At 42.2% G+C, this 24,331-nt stretch overlaps 1 protein-coding gene across 2 annotated transcripts; it reads right to left on the reverse strand.

The window, feature by feature from the left end:
* Positions 1 to 3,118: 3,118 nt before the first annotated feature.
* On the reverse strand, positions 3,119 to 22,720 carry GPATCH1 (G-patch domain containing 1). 2 transcript variants are annotated; one of them, XR_013393601.1, is made up of 20 exons: positions 22,569 to 22,720; positions 21,051 to 21,185; positions 18,384 to 18,469; positions 17,917 to 18,077; positions 17,574 to 17,671; positions 17,146 to 17,201; positions 16,364 to 16,600; positions 14,348 to 14,495; positions 14,115 to 14,194; positions 12,530 to 12,734; positions 11,643 to 11,933; positions 10,551 to 10,729; positions 10,191 to 10,318; positions 9,753 to 9,889; positions 9,301 to 9,470; positions 8,407 to 8,620; positions 7,573 to 7,683; positions 6,669 to 6,793; positions 5,857 to 6,048; positions 3,119 to 3,440 (listed from the first exon to the last, which is right to left on the reverse strand). XR_013393601.1 is itself a non-coding variant. In XM_028740362.2 (20 exons), the coding sequence occupies exons 1-20, from the start codon at positions 22,660 to 22,662 to the stop codon at positions 3,410 to 3,412; spliced, it is 2,844 nt and encodes a 947-aa protein (XP_028596195.2). In that variant the 5' UTR covers positions 22,663 to 22,720; the 3' UTR covers positions 3,119 to 3,409. The 2 variants fall into 2 exon arrangements, 1 of the variants encoding a protein (XP_028596195.2); XM_028740362.2 differs by having other exon boundaries at positions 5,857 to 6,014.
* Positions 22,721 to 24,331: the final 1,611 nt, after the last annotated feature.

Consider the following 24,331-nt stretch of genomic DNA (forward strand, 5'->3'; position numbering starts at 1 on the left):
GCACAAGCCCTGGGGCACTCTCCTTGACGCCTCAGAGCGCGAGTTTTTATAATAATAATAATAATAATAATAATAATAATAATAATAATAATAATAATAATAATAATAATAATAAGTTTTTTAAAACACACACAAGTATTTTGAGTACGTACAGTAAAGTACAACACACTGTGATAGGAATGTACAACACACACATATCAAAATCAAGAACATTTTCTGGGAAGGCTAGAAGGAAACTACTATAAGGTGATAGACAACAACCCACCAACCCCAAAACAAAGTGTTTGCCCCTCAGCAGTGGGAATTTGCAACGCAATCTTAGGCATTTCTATTCCTGCTGAGTTCAATGGAGCTGACTTGGAGGTAGGTGGGTCATGTGACAGCTGATGTTAATAGCCCAGTAGCTTATTTGCCCTTAAGTTTGATACACAAAACACAACAAAAAAGGAACTTCAGATTTTATGGCCCAGAGCAGGGAGCTGAGGGTTTGCTTTGGGTCACACAACTAATCACATAATCACACACCCAGCCATGGGCATAGCTGCGCCCCCATCAATACAAATAAAAAAAAATACATAGCACACTGAGGTTCTGTCCCCCCCAAATCCTGGCTATGCCAAGCAGAGTCTCCTCTGTAAACTAAGTCTTGAATCACATCTGAGCCTACACTTCTCTCTTTAAATGCTAGTGTTTTTATTTAGATCTCATTGATGTACAGGCATGCATTTTTGTATAAACCTTTTTTAAATTTAATTTTGATATATATAAAAGGAGGGGAAGAACAGGAAAAGTCCACGTAGATAATGTAGGTATAATAACAAAACCCAACAGTAAGGAAAACAGATCACATCATGCTGATCATTGTAATTTAACAAGGGATCAAATCAAGAGTTCCGTATCTCAAGAGAGTTTGCTGGGTGTTCCTGTTACAAGTAATGTTTGCCAAAGCATGTTACAAAATCTCACCAAATAGTGGGAAAGGCGTCAGGTTTAGCAAGATCCCGCAGTGCCTGAAGATGGAACGTAAGCTTTTCAGAAAGAGCCATGTTCCACACTTTTTGTACTACACCAGGAGGTCTGCATTTTGTAAAGTTTTCAATTTTTGCACAATGGTCAACTCAGGCAGCTACCACTAAAGAAAAGCAAAATATCTTGAAACAGAACATCTTGGTTATTTCCTTTGAAGATGGAGAGAAGGGCCAGCTGCAGTCTCATCTAAATCACTCCTATTATTGCAGTCCTGGGTCTTGAGGCATTTCCACCATCACTTTATTTATTTCATGAAATTTATACACTGCTTGAATGCAAATAAAATAATAAAAAATAAAAAATTAAAGGGGTTTACAAAAAAAGATAAAACAATAAAATTATTATAAAGTGAAAATAAGTACCACATTCAGGGGCCACATTAGACAAAAGACAAGACATTTGAACTGGGGCTCTGTCTCACTTATGCCAAAGTTTTAACGCTGTTTCCCTAGTATGGACTGAAATAGATTTCAATGGTTTTTTCCATCCATATTTTATACTACTGTCTTACCTTCCCATAGATTTTTGTTCAGCTAAAACCCTTTATTTCCATGAACTAGGCCCTTTCCAAACCCCATATTTAAGATGATAGCCTCCCAATCTTGCTAGAGGTCTAGTGTGTGGATCGGACCACAGATGGTCTATCTGATATACTTGCATCCATCCTGCGTCCAGGTCACCAAAGCCCAGATGAAGCTGCTCCTGGGTGGCAGGAACATCATACCGAATAAAAAGTTACACATTCTGATATAGCCTTGTTTCCCATTTTGAGAGGACCCTACGATAAGGTAGGATCCAAAACAGGAGAAAGAGACTGCAATGTGGTCAGTGGTGAGTAGACTGGAGAAATAAGAACTTTGACATATTCTCCATACTGGAAATGTACTCATACTAAAAGGGTTTTTAAAACAACAACAAAACCACAACCATATTAATATTTTGGATGGTAGTATCCACAAGAGCCCCAGGTCTAGCACATTTTTCCTCTTAAGGCTGTCCAATGCTTGTTTTGTCATCAATATAGGGGATATTTGACAAACCTGGAATGCCCCATAGTACAGAGCACTATTGTAGGGACAGGCATTTGACAAGGTCTTGTGCTGAAGGAAACGTATTGGGCTCGATGCAATTCAGTGCCATATAACAGAAAACACTTTTCTGGATGTGTGGGGTATATGTTGTGTTGGGCTCACACATCGGAAGCTCAGCTTTCTCCCTCCACTCTCTAATGTGCTGTAGTGGTTATAGAATACTGAACTTTCCCATCCTTCTGTAAAACCCCTCTAAATCCCATAGAATTTCTATTATGGTACAAAAGCAACTATCAATACGCACGATTTACATCTGACACTTGAATGCAGATGCTCCCATGGTAGAGGTCATTCCAGTTCTCCCCTCCCACACTGAGGATGCTTTCTGCAGCTCTTGAGCATGCTCAGTCCTCCTTGGGCCATCCTCTCCCCTCCCACACACTTTTAGTGGTTTTCTCCTCCTCCAGGTTTTCTGTACCTATGCAAATCTTGGGGATCTCTTGAGTCTCCTGATACTTTTTCCCGGTACATAAGCGATGGCCCCCACACACCTAAACATCAGAAAAATGGGAATAATGATAACCCTGCAAATAAGGGTTGCTGAATTATGTAGCAAGCTCCAGTCTTCAAATAAATGTTTCCTGGGCAAGATGGGCTAGCACATGAAATCAACTTCACCTTTGCCTGCTCTCTCCCGCTTCCAACCAACTGCACTTGTCTCTTAATTGTAAACATTTTTTTCAGCCTTTTAAACCATCATGCCTGCAGGGAGTTAGGATGCATAAGCAAGCATGAAAAGCCTGAACAAGACAAAAAAGCCCTGGTCTAAAGAAAGCTAGTCACAAGCCCCATCGTCATGAGTTTTTCTTTAGAGTGGGTCCCCAAAATAGTAATTTTTAAAGGAAAGACTGATTTTCCTCATAACAATAACAGAACACTGCTATACTACTTCAGTGGTCAAAGATTTCAAAAAAGGCAGCTGTTGGTGAATATTACTGCTTTACAATATTCACATATTTATACTTCAGGCTTGAAAAATGATTGTAAGACATTAGGCATAAGATCAGTAAATTTACTTTATTAAAATTTCTTCATGCTCATCCTCTTTAAAATGCATAATTTTCATGATTCCTTTTCATATTACAATAAAGTTGAACAAACTTCTCTAGCATAAACCACATTTCCTTTTATTTGTAACTCTGAAATCATAAATTCAACTTGTATGTTTTTATGCTATCAAAGCCAACATAAATACAGTATTTACAGAACATTCAAATATGCCTTGCACTGTTGATCTGCCATCATAGAGGAGATCCATTTTGAGACCAAAAGATGTTTAAAAATCCAAACTATCGCTTCACAAGTGGAAGATGTTTTAGCCTAGAAAAAAGCAAATGGGAAGGACTGAATAAGTAAATAATGGAAGTAAACATCTAGAATTGAACCATTATAATCCATTTCTCTTATCAGCTAATCCAAACAGAGTCTTCAAGATATTGATTTGACCAGCAATCCAAAGAAGTCCAGGTATATTCTGAGCTAAACAATGAACAACATATCTGCTACTGTTCCCCAGTATAAACAAATCTCCCAACCCCAATAAATAAATTTGACAAAAAGTCACCACTTAAACTAGCTGTTCTCTGAAATCATGAATCCCTTATTGTGGTCCAATATTAGTGAATGAGGTAAGCAAAGAGATGCACAGACTGAAAAATGAGTCAGACATCTGATCCAGGGAGATTTTCCTTGCAATAGGGCAAACACTGTAACTGCCAATAAAACCTCTGAATGATGGAAGGAGACAACTGTGGTATTGATTTTTCCAGACCTGATAAAGGTTTATCTTAATCACACACATTCCATTTTTGTTGAATGTGAAATGGAACAAGATCAGAGCTATTGGGAAATTAAATTTAGACGAGCAGACTTTCAATTTCGTATCTAATTTTTGTAGTGATCTATGGAAGAAAATGGGCAAATATATCTGCCAGAAAAAATAAACATGTTTTAACTGAACTATGCCCCAGTGCTTACAATGAAATCAGATGTAGAACGCTAGAATTCCTGGGACTAAGACCTATGGAACTTGGTGGGAATTGCTCCTAAGTAGACATGCCTAGGATAGTGCTGTAAACTTTGTTGAACAACTCGGGAAGCAAACAGCAGCTACTTGTTTATTTCTTACACTTCCTTTAGATAAAGTATCTCAAATAGATCTATCCCAATTTAGACAGTATCTTAGTCTGGCTCATCATGGGCAAAACACTGTTTGATACGACTGTCAGTGATGTGCTAAATCTTAAAATAAGGTACTCCAGGGAAAAGAGAACCAGGTCAGTGATATTGTTGCTAACTAAAATTATAGATGCTAAATGCCCAAGACAAGTGCTAATACGGAAGTCATTAAGAGTTTCTAAACAGCCTGATAACAGTCTCAAACTCTCAATTTTCCCTTTCCTCTGGTAATTGTTGCCCTGACAGCTTTTAGTGTCCAGACCATAAAATACTGGGATGCAGGTACTCATATTAAAGTCAAGTGTTCTGTTATGGCCATTATAATTTGCCATTGTGAATTTCCAGTAGGGTTCCTTTCCCTCTGCTTGCTGACCTGTTTTAGGAGAATTTTTCTGAGGCATGTATATTCTGCAAGTTGGTAGTGCATATGAAGCTACCTTACAGGTAACAAACTTGAAAAAAGCGCTCCAAAAATTCTAGAACTTTCTTTTAGTAAATTCTGAAATGAACAGAGCCATAGGTAAGCTATGCAAAGGACAATGTAGGCTATATTGCACAATTTCTTTGGAAGCAACTTAAAATACAATCCACTGGGACAGATTTATTAACCTTTGAGATATTAAAGCACTTTTTCTAAAGGAAGCGTAATAAATAAAGAGGCTTGGTAAGACTCAGCTAAGTTGTCCATGAAAGTTTACCAACCCCCCCCAACCCCCCCCCCCCCAGTAAACTGTTGAAAAACCTGGAGCCTTATCCCTTGGAAACCAGCATTTGAAACTAGGCAAAGGGAGATTAGGAGGTTACGTGGGGAGAAAAGAGTTGATTATTTCCCCCCTACTACAAAATGTTTTGTTCCCAAGGAATTTTTTAAAGGTATCCGGATTGTTACACATATTTGTGGTGATAAAGAACCCTGAAGGGGGTGCATGGGAGGCTTCCCACTTAGTTGAGGTACAGATGGGGCCCAGATAAGGTTCAGTTGCTGCCGCAGAGGCAGTTGGGGGAATACAGCCCTGCACCAGAATCTGCTGAACCTAAGAGAAGAACTGGAACAAGGCCAGTCTTTCAATGACAATGGGAGGAGGAGATGCCAGAGAGGAACCCTGTGTTCCCCTCAACCCCACTGCCCCAGGAGAAGCCAGGTCCCTTTGAGGTCTCAGGGCCACATGTGGCCCCAATGGCCAAGTCCTGGAGCTGGTCCAAGAGACTCCTATCACCTCCTGGATCACAATCTCTTTCCTGATGGGAGGAATGTTAGCCATTGGGAAGATACAAGCACCACCATGGGTACCCTCTGCTCCCCAAATCTTGTCATCCGAAGGGTCTGCTGAAAACACCCTCTGAGGCAAGTGTGCCATTTCTAGCTGACTAGTGATGTCTTCTCTCTAATCTCCTTTGATGAAAAAAGACCAAAGCTTGTTCAGTACAATATGGGGTAGCATTCTCTGTCACTTGACCTGCACAGGGGGGAAAGGAAGGAAGGAACAAGTGGGAGGGACAACCCACCTGAGGATCTCCACCCCCCCCCACTGGAAAATCAGCCCCTTCATCTCTTTACCTTCTGAGAAGTTCCTGTGGTGGGATTTCTGTGGTCTCTTCCTCACTGTTGCTGCTATCGGCTGTGTCCGAGCCACTGTTTTTCTCCGAGTCGCTGTTTTTCTCCGATTTCTTATTCTTGTGTTTGCCCTTGTGCCTGCTTTTCTTGTGTTTCTTTTTCTGCAAAACAAGTTCCAGGACTGATATGATGCACCTTACAAAGAGAAATTCGAAACTCAAAAAAATGAACTTTTTATAGTATGAGCATGTATGAGATGACACACAAGGGCTATTCCAAGATAAAAGCTGGAAGAAGCTCAATAAGGTTTGTCAGAAAATGAGTCCTATCAACTTCAGTGGGTTTTACTCTTAGGAAGGTGTTAGTCAAAATGTAGCTGAAGAGTCCCCCTCACTCTGAAGTTACTAATAAATAACTATATTTAACACCCTCAGTTATTCCAAGCCTCCAGTCCTTATGGTATTTACCCAATGAAGGCATGTCAACACCAAGCACAGAATTTACATAGGGCCAGAACTTCATGCTTGTACAGGAACTGACATGTGCAGAATCCAACAAACTTAAACACTATTTCTATCATCTGCACACCACAAGCTGCTCAGACTAGATCCACGCAGGGAAGGTTTATGCATAAAAGCTGAAGCCCCAACAATAAAACATTTGCAGCAGCAGGAGGAGGGACTGACCAGTGCAATTCTGTTCAGTGGAGAGAACTGCACAGCATCTCCATAGGACAATTATTATACTGTATGCATTCTCTATGGTTTTGCATAAATCTCAGTTTCTGCACCCAAAAAGTCAAATTGAAAAATCACCTTCTCCTTTTTGTGTTTGTGCTCTCTCTTGGTCTTGTGTTTTTCTCTGCTCTTTTTAGGTTTTGCTTTCTTAGCGGCTTCAGGAGAACTTGTAAGCTGGATTTCTTCATGCTTCAAAAGAGTGTCTAAAATCAAATCACATACAGAGTAAGTGCCTGATCAAGAAACATCAAAAATACTCAAGGAATGTCAACCGTTAGTTTTTAAGTCCTTTTAAAGAACTTGACATCCTACTAAAGCTTTTATATCTTCATAGAAACTACAGGCTTTGATACTGAAAAAAAGTTCTGTCTTCTTCCAAATCTACTGATTCTGGAATCTGTACAGGGCCGCAGCAGGATTCAAATTTTCCTTGCTCAGGAGTCTGTGGTTCAATGATAGTATTTTCAATCAACTTTCAAATATTTCTCAAAAATGACAGAAACAAAGTTTGTTACATTCTTAAAAGTAAACAAACATTTTCTAGTGAGAAAAATACTTGTGAGGTAAGAAAATTCCTAGGGAAAATAGGCCCTATTTAATATCATAACACCCCCCCAAAGGGATCTCTCCCCCACTCCCAACTATGCTACAAGGAGATCCAGGTGCACTTAAATAATAAAGGATCTTAAATGTGTTTCATTCACAGGTTACTGCATGCTCTCACAATGGAAGAAGTTGAACAGGGAGGGAAATCCCTTAATGCTGTGATGACATTTTGTGACTCTGCCGAAAAATCCTTTTGGCAGGCATGATGTTAATACAAGCTCAAAATTGTCTACACAACTAGTTTGTCTTCACATTTAACTTCATAAAGAAAGTCCTCAATATTCCTGTATGCAAACTTTTAAAAATATACACTCAGACAAACTACATAATTGTAATTCATACAAAGTGTCCACACATTATGCTGAAATGTATTTACCAGAAGCAGCAGCTGGTGGCAATCTTGGTCCAAATTCCTCTCCTGGATCAACTATGTCCATTGGGGGTGGAGTTAAGGTAACGGAACGCTTGGGTGTGATTACTTCACTTTCTTGAAGTGGAAAAGCACAATTTAAAAAAAAAAGGTGAAGTGGCGCTTTGATAAAATGTCTCAAGTATAATACCACAACAAGAATCGCCATGCTGAGCCGAACATATAGCCCTTGATTTGTTGGTCCATTCAGAATCCTATCTCTGACAATGATAAGGTAGAAAAGGTTCTTATAATACATTTCTATGAGCTTGTGCCACCTCAGAGCCTTTTCTCTTAGTTAAAGGGACTTTAAGGGTTTCTATCGACAATTAATGTACTGTTGGTCCAGTAAACTTTATCCTATCTCCAGTTCTACTTACAGGGTATATCAGAAAGTGTCAGGATTTCACCAAGGTCTCAAGACCACACAAGAGTTCTTCAGACACATAGGGCTGATTCACACATAATACGCAACACAAAACCATCCCTGTGCGTCCCTCTTCTCGCGCTTTATCAGTTGCTTCCTTTTTTGCAGAAGCCAAAACTTGCTAGGATGTGGCAGCAAACTACAGCCTGCACTTGCCCTCCAAATCAGTATGATACAGTTAAGTTCAAACCATGGTTTTCAATCCTGGTTACGAAGAAAAGCACAAGCCCCCATATGGACATAGTGGCAAACTACACTTCGCATCAAACTGGAACTACCTGAAGCACTATGCATTAGAAAAGGGAGTACAAGGCTAACTACCATAGCACCAAAGCACAATTTGACGCCGTCCTGGACTAGCCACTGATTTTTACCTTGTTCATGAAGTGAAGGAGCACTTGGCACATCACAAGGCTTCAGACTTTCAGAATCTGGTTCTGTCACTGGTGTTGTTTGCTCTTCTCCGTCGCTCTCTTCTTCAGATGATTTTTCATCTGAGGAGCTGGCAAAGATGGCCTTAAATAAATCCATTGATGGCCTGCTTTCTTCTTCTGTTTCTTCATTCTGACCAGTACTTTCACTTAGTGTCTGCACAAGAGAACAAAAAGGAAAAAGGTTTACTTAACATATTTTGCTTTAAATGTCCCTTTATGAATGTGAATAGCAAACACAGGTTTTCTAAAGATCAGCAGACTATAGAGCCATGATGACCACAACATTTCATACACTGCTCTGCTCTGCTCCACACAATGTTAATCTGGCTAAAGTGGCAGAAATAAAATGCTTATTGTAAGATTTATGTTAGATACTCATGAGAAGTGCTTAAGCCCCTGGTCTTCCAGATGATTTGCTCATCTGGAGATACAGTTCAATGCTCAGTCTTGTTTACAGCAGATTTCTTCCCCTGAGAAGGGGCCACCAATTCACAAATTCATTCAAATTCCAGCTATAGCTCTCTTAACTGCTTGGCCTTTGGATGAGGGTGGCTGTTGCTTGCTCTTGCTGAGTCTGTGCTTCCTTCAGTCTCATGCTCTTAACCTTTCGTTTTAAAGAAGAATCCACTCCCGTATTACAACAGTCTACAACTAGTTGTAGCACATTTCTGCCTGTACTGGGCACCGGGACAAAGGGGAAATCAGTGACGAGGAAGTACCCTAAATGCTGTGTGTACAATCACAAGACCACTTGGCTGCATCCCTACTTCTTCACAAGGAAGATCCATGTGAAGAACATACAATGAAAGCATCAAAACTCTGGCACTACTGTACCTTGTTAGAAACAGCTCCAGTACTTCTGTTTTTGTCCTTTGCTTCAACCAGTGCTGGCGACTGTGCCTCCTGTACAACCTTTGATCTAGCCACGCTAATGAACTCACTAATGGCATCATTTTTCTTCTTCTCTTTGTCAGATACATCCCATCTAGATGCTTTCTTTGGCTCTTAAAAGATACAAACAAAATTCCCAGATTTCTTTAGTTTTCAAGTTATATTGATTTTGTCATTACTGCTTATATTTTAAAGCATATTTGATATTTAAATAGAAGTTGGAGGTTGCTGTTTTTCTTTTGCTATTCGTGCACCAGGTGCTTGGCATTCTGCATCTGTCCTGTTTGGTTCCCCTCTGTTGTTCCCTAAAAGATAGCTTACTATTTTGAAATGCCTCAAGTATTTTAGTGGCCTGAATCTTTTACTCGCAAGTGATAACAAAATGGACCACTTACTGTTTGAAGAATTATTTTCTTGCATTCCTGATTTTGTGGGTTGGCTCAACATGCTTGATGTCGCGTCTGATACAGTCAAGAAGTTGAACACAGAATACTTGTCACGTTTCACTTTGGGCAGTCCAACAATACATGACCTGATGAAGAATTTAAAAATGGGGTTTTCACATCGTTTCTTTAACTTTTTGCTATCACATAGAAATGAGATCACACAAAATGAGAAACAAGCAAGCCGTTTACAAGTGAAGCATAATTTTAGACATTTGTGGAAAATAATTTATTGACAATAATCAAGACTAAAATTAACAATGTGGCCTAAAGAAAGCCTAAAGAAAAAGGTTTTCATATGGAATCTACATTTTCTAAAATTAGCTTTTTTCATATCTAATCATCTGTTCTTCAGCTAGTCAATGCTATTTAGAAACTCAAGCAACTTACTCTGAATAGGGATCAGGAACATTAAACCTTTTGCACAATAATTTGTCCGGGTGCCACTCAAACGCCTCTCTTGTCAGCTTGCCAAACATCTTCATCTTTGCAGCAGCCTCTTTGTCACTGACAGCTGTCTAAAATAATCACAAAGGGATTAGTATCTAGAGTGCTGGAGGGGAAATAATGTACTAGCTACAGTAAATGTACACTGACTCTGAATTTAGTCGCTTCCAAACACAATTTTTTTTTAAATTGAAATTTATGAAAAATAAAACTTTGGGAATGATCTTAAACAGAGGAGCTTTGTGGAGGTGAATACAGGTCATCACAATTCACTGGTTACTGAAGGACTGAAGCAGAACAGACCTCTTCATCACGAGGAACTTCGACTTTTTCTGTGTCGTCTTCATGCTTTGCAGTGGTAAACCTTGAGGCCAACACAGAACTGGAGGGCTTGTAGAGCAGGGCAGCACGAGAAAACTCATCTTGCTCTCTTCCACGCTCCCACTCGGTCATACTGTGATCTAAGCAGCTTTCTAGCACATCTATAGAAAGAGAGGAGGAGTGAACAGGAGCCCATAAAACTAAACTAAAAACACAAAAACAAATGAACCTTGTACAACACATATACAAAGGGGAGTGCATTTCTTATCTCAATCAAGTTGTTCACACCAATAAATGGTACACAAAAAAGCATAAACAAAAAGGAAAACTACAAGACAACGGCCTCAAAAGAAGCACTAAAAAGCCATGAACAGCCAAAGTGTCATTCTGGTTCTAGGAAGCAGAAAATTGCATGGTTGCATTAAAATACAAATTCTAAGTGAATCACTGTCATACAACTGTACAATGACATCACATAAGATTTCCTTGCTCCTGAAGAAGATGGTGTCAAAATGTATTAGACATACCAATAGTCAACATTACAGTGGTGCCTCGCAAGACGAAAAGAATCCGTTCCGCGAGTCTCTTCGTCTTGCGGTTTTTTCGTCTTGCGAAGCAAGCCCATTAGCGGCTTAGCGGATTAGCGCTATTAGCGGCTTAGTGGGCTTAGCGGATCAGCTGTTAAGCGGCTTAGCGGATCAGCTGTTAAGCGGCTTAGCGGATCAGCTGATAAGCAGCTTAGCGGCTTGGGAAAAAGGGGAGGAAAAGGGAAAAAACCCTGCAGGAACTCGCAAGACATTTTCGTCTTGCGAAGCAAGCCCATAGGAAATTCGTTTTGCGAAGCACCTCCAAAACGGAAAACCCTTTCATCTAGCGGGTTTTCCGTCTTGCGAGGCATTCGTCTTACGGGGCACCACTGTATAGTAAATTTCTCTTTATTAGTACCAGTTTGACACCCTGCCCCTCCTTTGCATTTTGTTACCCCTCTGCTTATCACAAGCACAACATTTGGATCCAGATGTAAAACCTATTTCATGACAGGGAAGAAGAGCTGCATGTGATTTTGCCAATTACCTTTCTTTCCATCTTTAAGACCTTCTATGTAATTTTCGTATCTCTTTTGTTTCTCTGGATTTTTTGCAAATGGTTTGAAGTCACTAGATCCAGTGGTGGCCAGCTGGGTTCCTAGCACCAACTGCCACCTCTGTGGAGTAACAGGTAACACAGGCACCTGGGATTTGTCAGACAAGGGCCCCTGAGGCTGGAGGGCTGGAGCTTTCACTTGCTGTTCTGCTGCCTGTTTCACTTCTCGGATTCTTTCTTTGTCTTTATCTGACAAATATTCCAGAACGGAAGTCGGTGGACCTAAGAAAGAAACATTATGGTGTAAAAACAGGACAACAAGGAAAACTTTTGTTTTAAGAATCTAAACAGTACAGTGCTTTAAATATATTTGCCAATACTCTGAATTGTCCTTGGAAAGGAAGTGGCTAAAATAGCATCCTAACTTGACAAGCAAGACGGCCTTCAAATTTAGCCTATGGTCAAGAAAAAACAAACAGTGGGGTGCACTGACTTTCTCAGTGAGCTTCCAACACTGAAGAGCCTGTGAACCTACTGAGTAAAAATGTATGCGAAGTCTGAAAAGATGAAGCACACATGCACACACACACACACACACACACACACACAGAGAGAGAGAGAGAGAGACCAGAGTAAATACAGCCCAGAATATCTGTGCTTGTTATGTATGATTACAAGGGGGATACCCATTAACCCACTGGGTTAATCAATGTTCAGTAAGGAGAGGTCTGATCAATAAGGAGGGGACTGCTGTAAACTTAAGAAATGAATGCCTTTAATACAAATTTGCCAATAAACCCCCCTCAAAATGGTCAAAGCAACAGGAACCTACAATAGAAACATGTGAAATGCAAGAAAATATTCAGCATCCTGGGTACCTTCCAGACTCTTCTCGCCCAGCAACTCCCTCCGCTGAGCAGCAGTCTTCTGGTGTCTGCTTTGAAGTGCTGCATCACTCTCAAGTTTCCCAGTGGATTCTGCTAATGTCTGCACTAAATGAGAGTTTTCACTGCTAACTTTTAGCACAGGTCGAAAGTAATGGACTGGTCTGTAATCCCTTGGCAGGTCAGGAGGAGGATAAATCTTGTAAAGGCAAAGCAACAGAGAACATTGAATATTTTGTAGATGTGGTCTCATTTTGATTACTTAAGCTTTAAATATATACAATGTCTCTATCAATCACAGGGCACTGGCCAAGTTTAAGACAAAATCAGGTGTACAAACCAGTACAAAGAATTAGGTCACAGACCATCAAACACCATCACATGACACCAAGGTGCCCTAATACATCCACAGCTTCTCTTGTTTTCATAATCTTGTCAACCTCTGTAAAAACGCCACCTTCCTTTACAGTGGTACCTCTGGTTATGAACTTAATTCGTTCCAGAGGTCCATTCTTAACCTGAAACCGTTCTGAACCTGAGATAGCACTTTAGCTAATGGGCCCCCCCGCTGCCACCACCGTGTGATTTCTGTTCTCATCCTGAGGTAAAGTTCTTAACCCGAGATACTACTTCCGTGTTAGCAGAGTCTGTAACCCAAAGTGTTTGTAACCAGAGGTGTTTGTAACCCGAGGTACTACTGTATATGGCAAGTTAAATTGTGTCTAGAACTATGCTACTTAATCACTGGAAGAATAAATCTTCTGTGTCATTTCCCCCGGCAATACATTCTCAGTTGCCAGGTTCAAATCAGGGCAGTGGAATTCCAACCATTTACACCTTCCCTGCCTTATTTTTAGGGTAGAGAAAGAATAAAGAAGAAGAAGAAGAAGGAGAAGAAGAAGAAGAAGAGTTTGGATTTGATATCCCGCCTTTCACTCCCCTTCAGGAGTCTCAAAGTGGCTAACAATCTCCTTTCCCTTCCTCCCCCACAACAAACACTCTGTGAGGTGAGTGGGGCTGAGAGACTCCAAAGAAGTGTGACTGGCCCAAGGTCACCCAGCAGCTGCATGTGGAGGAGCGGAGACGCGAACCCGGTTACCCAGATTACATGACTACCGCTCTTAACCACTACACCACACTGGCTCCAGTACAGAAGTACAGAGAGTTTGTGAAAACCTGATAAGCGGCATTGGAGAGATCCTCCTAACTTTTAAACAGAATTAGTAAGATGCCTGTTTGGGTTAAGCAAGCAAGAATGAATTCATCCTGTTGAATTGTTTGACAAAAATGCTTTTTGGGTTTTTTTGTGCTGTGGATTTTGAAAATGAAAAATAATCTTGTTGGCAATTTAACAGATAAAGGAATTGATACCACCAGAAGCACTTCTGTTTATACAGCTAAGCCATCACCAGCATAAATAGGGAGGTAGTTGGCAGTTGAGTTTCCTACCATGAACCATTAACATATCTCCTGATCTCCTCCCCCATACCAATTTGAGCAAAAATCTGCAGGTATGTAGGGAAAGGGAGCTATCTTATGAAATGTCTTGTTCAGGGGGGAAATATATTAGTTTACATACCTTTTGAGAAGTTACAGACTTAGATGCTGGTGAGAACCCATCCAAAATTTTCCCAATGTACTTATGTTCTCTCTCTGTTCCTATGAACAAAATTAGATTCCATAAGTGGTTTCAAAGCAAAAACAAATGGAAGCAGAGCTGGGCAATATATGGCAACCTCCTCTACAAGACCCTCCCTCTAGGAAGTTTCAGATGAACAGGATTTTGGGGCTCCAGAAATTCCAGATTCATACCCTGCTTGCTTCTATACTGCTTAGGTGCTGTCCATCCATACAACCCATCTCCGGGTTCCTCATCTTTTAGAACAGTATCATATTTAGAAAGTGATTCAGTAGCATAAATGTCGTCATCTTCATCTTCTAATGCTCCTACACCAAAAGCCTAAGGAAAACAATATAACATATAATGGTCACAACTGAATATTTCAACAGCCCACTAAGTGTTTGTCTTTAAAAAATGCACATGGGGATCTACATTTAATTTTAGGGTGCTGAACTTATAACTGTGTCAGGGCCCCTATTGCCACCCTGGCACCAACATGGGCACAAGGTCATATACACACAATTCACAAGGAAGTCAATGCACTCCCTTGTTTGGTTTTACCTGGCCGCAGGCTATTTTGCTTGTCAAGTTAGGATGCTATTTAGCCAATTCCTTTCCAAGGACAATTCAAAGTGTTGTCAAATATATTCAAAGCACTATACTGTTTTAATCTAGGGAATCTAAAAGATTCACATTCTCTCATATGAACCACTCTAGTTATTGAGGTAACCAACAGAGGCCTGGCTCCATGCTCCACCACACACACATGGAATCAAAATGGTTCAGGACAGGGCCTTTTCAATGACAAGCTGCAAAAGCTAGTGATCTATAAGGATTAAGCAGAGCTCCTAAAAGAATTTATTACACACATCACCTCAGTACACTTCTTTATCCTTCTAGCACACAATGTCATTACCTGCAAAAACTCTACCTAACACGAATGCAACTATGGATAAGTCTGCCGGAAGGATGTACCAAGGTGCTACTTATTTCCTTATATTTTTACATGAACCATGTGCCTGTTATACCAGTCATGTGTCTTGTTTCTGAGAAACCACTTAAGAACTCACAGAAATGGAAATAAAGATGTGGACGAGCTTCCACGTGGCACACAGGCATTTACTAGAATTCTGCAAACAGCAAAACTTCTGTTCTGCTTTAATTGTACTTTGAGCTTTTTCATCAACAAGCATGACTGGCTCCAGGTTTTTTGGGAGAAGGGGCCTGGCAATGTGCCAGTGAGCGAGTACCCAAATCCGACTCTATGTAGGTGCAACAAACATCAAAGAAGGGATCTTCCTTCCTCAGGACAGAGGGCAGACAGCGATGGCTGCTGCTAGCAACAACCATCAGTTTCAAGCAGGAGAAGACAGGCAAGCGAGTGATGATACCTTTTGCTCCTAGGTGCCATTGCTGCTCACTCAGGTGGGTGGATGGTAGAACCACCATTCACTGTTAGGAGGGATTGGGTGGGGGCGATGAGCAAGTGGCGCAAGCTTCTGCTCCTCCCACCCATTGCCGCTCAATCGTTCACCTAGCAAATGAGTGGCAGCTGACGGTTCTATCCTCTCCCTTCACAGCAGCTGCTCCTGCCTCCCACCGCTCTTGGCTCACATACTAGCAGGTCAACGGCAGCTTCCCTCAACTTCTCAGGCAGGGGAGGGTAGATGAGGGGTCGTTTCCAAGGGCAGCAGGCAGGCAAAAGGGGCTGGAGGAAGAGATGCCAGACCTAGTGCTGCTGTTGCTGCCATCCAGGCCCAGATGCAAGTGGGGGCGGCTACTAGTGCAGCTGAGTGAGCATACTTTATGTATAGCAGTGTGTCAACACACAAACTTGGCAGCTGCCCACTGATGACCCACAACACTGGCCCTGCAAATTAACTGCACAAGGCAAGCGGTGAGATTGATATCATGACACACAAGGCTGGGTACACTGTATACATGCGCAAACCCACACACCATCTACCCAGAATTTAACTCAAATTCTGCAGCAAGATAAGCTGAACTAATTAAGCAATGGAAGTTGACTCCCTTGCCCCCCTTCTCCTAATCAGTGGTGAATAGTAAGTTACGCTGGGCACTGAAACCACCCATGGAAATCCTCTTTTAGCTTCAAACATTTTAACAGGCATCATCCGTTCACTTATAAGCCCATCTATCTTCACAGCCATCAAGGGTGAAAAAACTTTTAACCAGCAGCATTTTACCTGGCCTGAAATGCCAAGCTTCCGCCCTTTACTGTGGCGCAGATCTCCAAGACTTGAGTTTTCAGCACTGGGGTTGAAAAGGTCAATGTGTTCTTCTGAAGAGCCAAATAAGGCTTTGGTGGGATCCAAGCCTTTGTACCCAAGTCCATGGACGTTATCTTTAGGAGTCAGGTCTACAGGCACTACATCTTTGGGTGCAAATGTCACGTTTTCTGGGCGATATTCATCCTCTTCTTCCTTTAGGAAATTAACACACATTTGTAACAATGCATTGTTATTGAGGTCAGCAAAAAGACCTTGCTTGCATTCACCCCAAGAAAACCTTGCCTCAACCCTTCCTCTGCTGCAGGGGACAACAGTTTTGTGTCCGGAAGCTACAGGCTGACTGCAGAATTGAATCCAGTGGAGGGACAGGCCAGAACAAAGATGAGCCTCTGCTCTCTTCCCAACCCCATTTCTCTTCATTCAGACTTCATCTAAACTGACCACTTGTAAAAGGCTTTTGAAATTAGCCCAATGGACTCATGTGGCTCCAGGATGCCCTGCTCTGCTCCATTGAGAGCTGTTACATTTGCAAGCTTTTTGGGGCTGAGACTTCTTTTTGGTTAGCTATGCTATCTAGTAAACGTCTACAGACAGTAGCAGTGATCTAGAAAATTGGAGTAACAGTTTAAGAAGAATGTTAATGTCATCGGAAATGATCCTTTGCGTGCTTTGCATAAGTGCAGGTGAAACAAAAAACAGCGGCCCCCACCCAAAGTAAAGTGTTGCACAAGCAATACCTCTGACTCCTCAGATCCAGGGGGCAAAGCACAGCCATATATTTTCACTTCAGGCTCTGCAACCAAGTATGAAGACACAAGGTTAAATTTCTATCATTCTTCATTATCGTGACTATGCAAAGGGCTACATTGCTGTGGCTCCGCTGAAGTGGGTCACAATAAGGTTGACATAGAATGGAATGCAAGAGCCAGTTTGAATTCTCACTCGCCATGAGGATTCATGCCAAGGCCAGTCACGATTTCTCAGCCTAATCTAACTCACTGTAGAGGGGAAAACTACCTTGAGCTCCTTGGAGGAAAGGTGGCATATAAGTGTAATAAATAAATAAATGGGGATTATACAAACAACTTTATAGTGGACTGGAATAGACAGATCACTTTTTTAATGTTGTTGAGTGATACAATACAAAACATTTCATGGAATATACCAGGCTTCTGCTTCCGTGCTTTCCTCTTTACTCTAGGCCCAACTCCTTGTCCTTCTTTCCAGCCCATTTTTCGCAACAAGTCAATACCAATGGTTATTCTGAAAAGGAAATTTTTAAATAGTTTTTGTAACCACATATATTAAAAAGTTTGTGTAAACAATACCTGCAAACATCAAGCAAAACACAGGCCAAGTTTTCAGAGCTCTAGATTTCGCATCAGTGAAGTCTGAGGAGGAAAAGCTGGTGTTGCTGAGTCTATGTCCCCTTCCCCAATTTTAACCCATTATCAGTTGTATTGCCTTTTATTCATTAACACAAATAATTTTCCATAATGGGTACTTACTTTGCAGGTGCTATAAATTCATCCAACACAGTGGCTCCAGGGATCGGGCCAACAACTCCTGCAAGTTGTTTGGCCTTCTCTTTTATTTTATCTTTGCTTTTGGAAGCAAATTCATCTGTAATTGAAATTTCCTTTGGTGCTATCCCGTGTTCACCAAGATCCTTTGGAGCAAGGGGAGAAAGTAAGAAGAAACAAATCAAATTAAAAAGGATTCCTCCTCAATCCACATATCTTGAAATGAAAACAAACAAACAAAGAGCAGCTTCATTGTAACATAAAATGCATTGGTTCTCGGCAAAACATACTTCATATTTATTGCGCATTGCAGAAATAACAGTACACACATATATACTTAAGACTAATGAATAACCAGAACACAGACACACACATCCCATCTACCTGGAACTTAAAAAGGATTATGACAGTGTTTTATTTCTTTCTTTAAAATGCATTATTTGCAAATTTACCTCTTCATCCATAAAATCTTCTGGCCCCAGAACTGTTTTTTCTGCTCTGTTTTGACGTGATGATACAAAGGTTGACGGTGCCCATCCTTTAAAGACAATAACAATTCATTCTTATAAGACATGAGTAATTAAAACACTATCATAATATTTCATAATGGAAATGAAAAGTTACATTTAAAATTACATAATGTTACCCTAAGGCTGTAATCCTGTGCACACTCGCATGTGAGTGTCACTGAAATCAGTGGTGCTAACTTCTGAGTAAACATGCACAGTATGGCACTGTAATTATGCAGTGCTAATAAACTAGCATTTACACTGGCCTCCTAAGGCATTTGGACCCAATTCAAGATGCTAGTTTTACCCTATGAGAGCCCAAATGACTTGGGTACTTCATACTGTTGCAATTATCACCCTCACTTTGTTCCAGTGAACAGAGCAGTTTTCTGGCTGTGCCAAAGCATGGGCTGAAGGTGGGTGGTACAGGGTTTGCTCACTGCTTGGATAAGGGACTGTCTGGAACCCTATGCAGACTTCCCTGAGTTCATGAGTATTTTAAATGAAGCAAGCCTGAACCACAAGAGAATTTGAGAGTTACTCCTCCAAATGCCTATAAGAACCAAATAAGTGTTAAAAAAATAGGAAATAAATGCCAACAAACTGGGGGCATGATAAAAAGATTAGGATAAAAACTAGTCACAAAATAATGTAAATACATAAGATACATAAAAATAATGTACAGTGGTGCCTCGCAAGACGAAATTAATTTGATCCACGAGTTTTGTCGTCTTGCGATTTTTTTCGTCTTGCAAAGCACGGTGTCGGGAAAGTTTTGGAAAAGGTTCAAAAATCACCAAAGTCTTTAAAAACCTCAAAAAAGGCTACCACACCGCGTTCTATGAGTTGCTCCTCGAAGTCAAGTCGCAACTGTATTAACGGTGTTAAGAAAAAGGAAACAAACTTGCAAGACGTTTCCGTCTTGCGAAGCAAGCCCATAGGGAAAATCGTCTTGCGAAGCAGCTCTAAAAACAAAAAACCCTTTCGTCTAGCGAGTTTTTTGTCTTGCGAGGCATTCGTCTTGCGAGGTACCACTGTAATGGCATCTACCGTATTTTTCGCTCTATAACACGCACCTGACCATAACACGCACATCGTTTTTAGAGGAGGAAAACAAGGGAAAAAACATTCTGAATGAAACAGTGGATGTATCATTTTTGTGCTTCATGCTGTGGCCACAGACATGTGATCTGATGGTGAATTTGGGGTGACCCAATGCAAAAATCCTGATAATTCCTGTGGATCCATGCTTTGTAACCACGTTTTTGCACCATTGCAGCCCCAGGCAACAGTGGGTGCGTGATTTTTTGGGTGCAGGCTGTAGCCATGGACATGCTATGTGATCTGATGGTGAATTTGGGGTGACCCAATGCAAAGATCCTGAGAATCCCTGTGGATCCATGCTTTGTAACCACATTTTTGCACCATTGCAGCCCCAGGCAACAGTGGGTGCGTGCTTTTTTTGGTGCAGGCTGTAGCCATGGACATGCTATGTGATCTGATGGTGAATTTGGGGTGACCCAATGCAAAGATCCTGAGGATCCATGTGGATCCATGCTTTTTAACCACATTTTTGCACCATTGCAGCCCCAGGCAACAGTGGGATCTATGCTTTGTAACCACATTTTAAGTGGGGAGCGAAGGAAAAACAAAGAAGGGACATGAGAGGGCAGAGAAGCAGCTGGCTAAGAATGCTGGAGAGGGATTTAACCGGTGGGAGAAAAAGAAAGGCAAAAGTTCCCCCCCAAGCCAGCCATCTCTCTCTCTCTCTCTCTCTCTCTCTCTCTCTCTCTCTCTCCCCCTCCCTCCCTCTCTCTCCCTCCCCCCCTCTTTCTCCCTCTCCCTCCCCCCCTCTCCCTCTCCCTCCCCCACTCTCTCTCCCTCTCCCCCAGCAGCACCGGAGCACAGAGAGGAATTAGAAAGAACGACACTGCTTGCCTGGAGGGGAGGGGCTTTCCCTGCTCTTTGTTCCGTTTCAGCAATCACAGCAACGAAACAGAGGAGGGTGGGCAGTAAGACCCTGAGGCAGAATGCAGGAAAGCTGCCACTTCCTCTTTTCAGGTTTCCCTTCTCAGTGACTCGCGATTTGACTTTTGCTTGATTTTTTGGCTCCAGGGACCACACATTCGCTCTATAACACGCACGGACATTTCCCCTTCCTTTTTAGGAGAAAAAATCTGCGTGTTATAGAGGGAAAAATACGGTAATAGCAACTAGAAACAATATATATTTGTTCATATCCAAAGCTAAAAAATACCAACAGTTTATAATGAAAAAATATTAGCAAGAAACTGAACAAATGTAGCATATATTTTAACTGTCACTGCTTTAATTGGACAGTACTTTATCATATTCATGTATTTTGTTCTAAAATATTTTTTGTAAGTCACACTGCAAGGACAATGTGCCACAAAAGCCAGGGTGAAAATTATTCAAATAAATTTATAAATATTTTAAATATCCCATTCTTCCTTCAAAGAGCCCAGGGTAGCATAGGTGGTTCTTCTTCCCACCATTTTATCCTCAAAATAACCCTGTGAAGTAAGCTCGCCTGAGAAGTTTTGTGTAAGATAGAAAGAAAAGAACTTTTAGACATTAGTAATTACCCACCTTCTTTTGAGCCCACTGTGTTAAAGTAGCCAGCAGAGAAACCACCACTAAATGCTCCATGGAAACGCTTGTACCGTCCCTTCTCATCTTTGACAGTCTGCTCTTGGAGAGGAACAGGTTTCTTAATTCGCTCACCTGCAATTATTGTTGTAAGAAGCATAAATTAATCAGAACAGTGAATGAAAGGTGTAAAGAGGAGGCATATGGGTTTGCTATTCCACTATGAAAATGAGTTTGCACTCTGTCCAGCAATGCCAATTTATCAAGGCAGACTCAGGGGTGAAAGGGCCTAGAAGCCATCCCTCTCCTGGTTTATGCACAGAGGGCAGCTCCTTCACATGTTACTAGCTCTCTTCCCAAATTCACATAAACAAGATGAGACAAGGGGGGGAAAGTCAACCAAACCCTATGCTAGAGTACCATCAAGTTCAATGAGACTTATTTCCAAGTAGAACTGCAGTCCTAATTCCTACTCCATTTTAAGCAAGAATACCTGAACCAGTGTGAGAGGCGATCTACACATTAACTGTGGGAACATGCAGGAAGACTAAACATTAGGAAGAACTTTCAGAAGGTGGTGGACCCTCCTTAGGAGGCTTTTAAGCAGACATTGGATGGCCACCTGCCAGGGGGTTCTTGAGCTGCGGTTCCTGCATTGCAGGGGGTTGGACCAAATGACCCTTGGGATCCCTTTCCAACTCTACAATTGTACAATCCTATGAATAGCAACAACAACTCTCCTTCATTAGATATTTTAAAGTGGAGGTTGGGAGGCCATCTGTCAGGGGTTCTTGAGCTGCGATTCCTGCATTGCAGAGGGTTGGACTAGCTGGCCCTTGGGGATCCCTTCCAGCCCTACGATTCCATGTGTCCATCACCCTTCAGCCCCAGCAGCCATCACCGGCAAAGAAATGGGCATTTTTGTTAGGGTGTGTGTGTGTTAAAAAGTGTTTGAGCTTTCTTAGTGAGATTGCCCCAAAAATGGCTGAGCTTTTTTTGGGGGGGGGGTGGAATCACAGACATTTCCTTTAAAATACCACCAAAAAGAGGATACTACGGAGGGAGGCTTCTGTTTTCGGGGGAGGGGCAGAACCTTAGTTTCTTAAGTATTTTTTAATGCTTTTAAACACTTCATGAGAATTTAAGGACTGCCCCCCACAGCCCCACCAGTTGGCTACCCCCATGATCAAAAAGATCGGGTGCCATGGAGTCTGGAGCCCAGCAGCATCTGGAGGTGTGTACCCCACCTCCCCACCCCCGAAATAAAAGGGCTGGCACATCCTTCTAGGCAGGGTGAGGGTCCGCCCCCCATAGCCAATAAACACCCCCCAGCCTCCAGCCTGCCTGAGCCCCTTTCCCTGGGACCCTTCTCCCAAACAAGAGGATCACATCATCCCCCCCCGCCCCTTCTCCCCAGTGGACTCTGGGGCGCGGGGTCCCTAGCACAGGCAGTGCTCTCCCCTCAGAGAGGCCCCGAGAAGAAGCGGAGGGAGGTGGGCCTAGCCGCCGCCAACTCACCCTCCTCCAGGGGCTCCAACGGCGTGCCAAAGCTCACCAGCTCTGCCTCCTCGTCATCGTCGCCACCGCTGCAGCTGCTCTCGCCCGCCGCCATCTTGCCGGGCCTCTAAAGGGGCGGAGGAGCCCCGGTGCCGCCTCTTCCTCGGCCTCCCTCAGCGGGGCGGCGCCTTCGAGCTCAGAGCCGCGGCCTGACACGCCTCGGCCGGCCGTGCGGGCGGAGGAACCGACGGGGCGGCTCTCCTGCTGCTGCTGCTGAGGTGAAAGGCAAAACCCCACACCGTCGGCTCATCGGCCACGGTTGCACAGAAAACGCCATAGCGACTACACAACCACCACAACGCCAGCCAGCAGGACTCTTTTATAACGACGGACAATAGCATGGATTTTTTCTTTCTTTCCTTGTTTTATTTTACCCGCCCCCTCACCCTAAGGTGCCCCAAGGCAGGTTGCAACCATAGCTGTCAACTTTTCCCGTTTCTTGCGAGGAATCCTATTCGGAATAAGGGGATTTCCCTTAAAAAGGAAACGTTGACAGCTATGGTTGCAACGTCGAAACACAATATTATAGCCGGGAACAACTTCCGATCATAACTTAATAATAACAACAACAAGGATAAGGTAGGTCGTAGAAAATAAGCACCTCGGGTCTCAAAAAAAAAAAGTCCTAGGGAACCGAGCGCTTTCAGCACCTTTCGGGAGCGCCCTCTGTTAAAACACGTCGATATAACGGGGAGACCGAATTATAATGCTAAAATTACAATGCTAAAACCACGTCAATATAACGGGGGGAAATAAATTATAGTGCTAAAAACAGGTCGATACCAGTCCATCAGTTCCCCAGCTATTGTTATTGTTACTATTAGTAGTTGTTGCGTTTTTATCTCACTTTTTCTCCAAGGAGCTCAAGGAAATTCTCCCTCTCATTTCATCCTTGCAACAACCCTGTGAGGTAGATTAGTCTGAGAAGCCATGACTGGCCCAACTACACCTAGTGAGCTTCGTGAGCTTCATGGCTGAGTAGGAATTTGAACCCTGGTCTTCCAGGTCTTAGTCCAACACTTTAACCACTACTACGCCAACCTGACTTCAACAGACTTCAACTGTTAGGCACCTAGGATGCACCCTGGACCCCATCCTGCAACAAAGGGTCCATAGAATGAACTCCACTTGTATTTCTGTCATCTTTAAATCATGTTCGAAGTACATTTTTTGCCCTTGAATAATTCTGGGTGCTGTGATTTGTGAAGGTTTGTTGAGAAATGTCTCCTTATGACAGATAAATTACAGGGCCCTGAACTCTTTGATTGAAATAATGTGACTCAAATATATACTTTGTATTCAAGGGCCAGGAAGTCTGGTCAAATTTCTTACCAAAAAAAGCCCCCCCCCCCCCCCCCAGTATTCTCTGGCACCTGAAAGATTAACAGTGAAAACAACCAAGGGCTTTGCGGCACATTGAAGGCTACCAGATTTATTGTAGCATAAGCTTTCTTGGGTTAAGAGTCCACTTTGCCAGATGCACGATGCATGCATCTGATCCTTAGTTGGCTGCTTTATATGTGCATGTGTGATTTTTCCCCACCCCAGTTTTAAAAGTTATGAGGCCTTTAACCCCATGTCTCTGAAGAACACATTTCTAAAACCTGTCATATATTGGCCAGAAGAGGTCAGTCAAGGACTTATCATCAGTGTCTAGATTTTGGCGTGAAGAATTGCCGGAAGGGTTGCCCTGTCATTTTGATGCAGCAAGTAGAGTAGGAGCA

The sequence above is a fragment of the Podarcis muralis genome, chromosome 7, assembly GCF_964188315.1.
Source record: "Podarcis muralis chromosome 7, rPodMur119.hap1.1, whole genome shotgun sequence".
Classification (NCBI taxonomy): Eukaryota; Metazoa; Chordata; class Lepidosauria; order Squamata; family Lacertidae; genus Podarcis; species Podarcis muralis.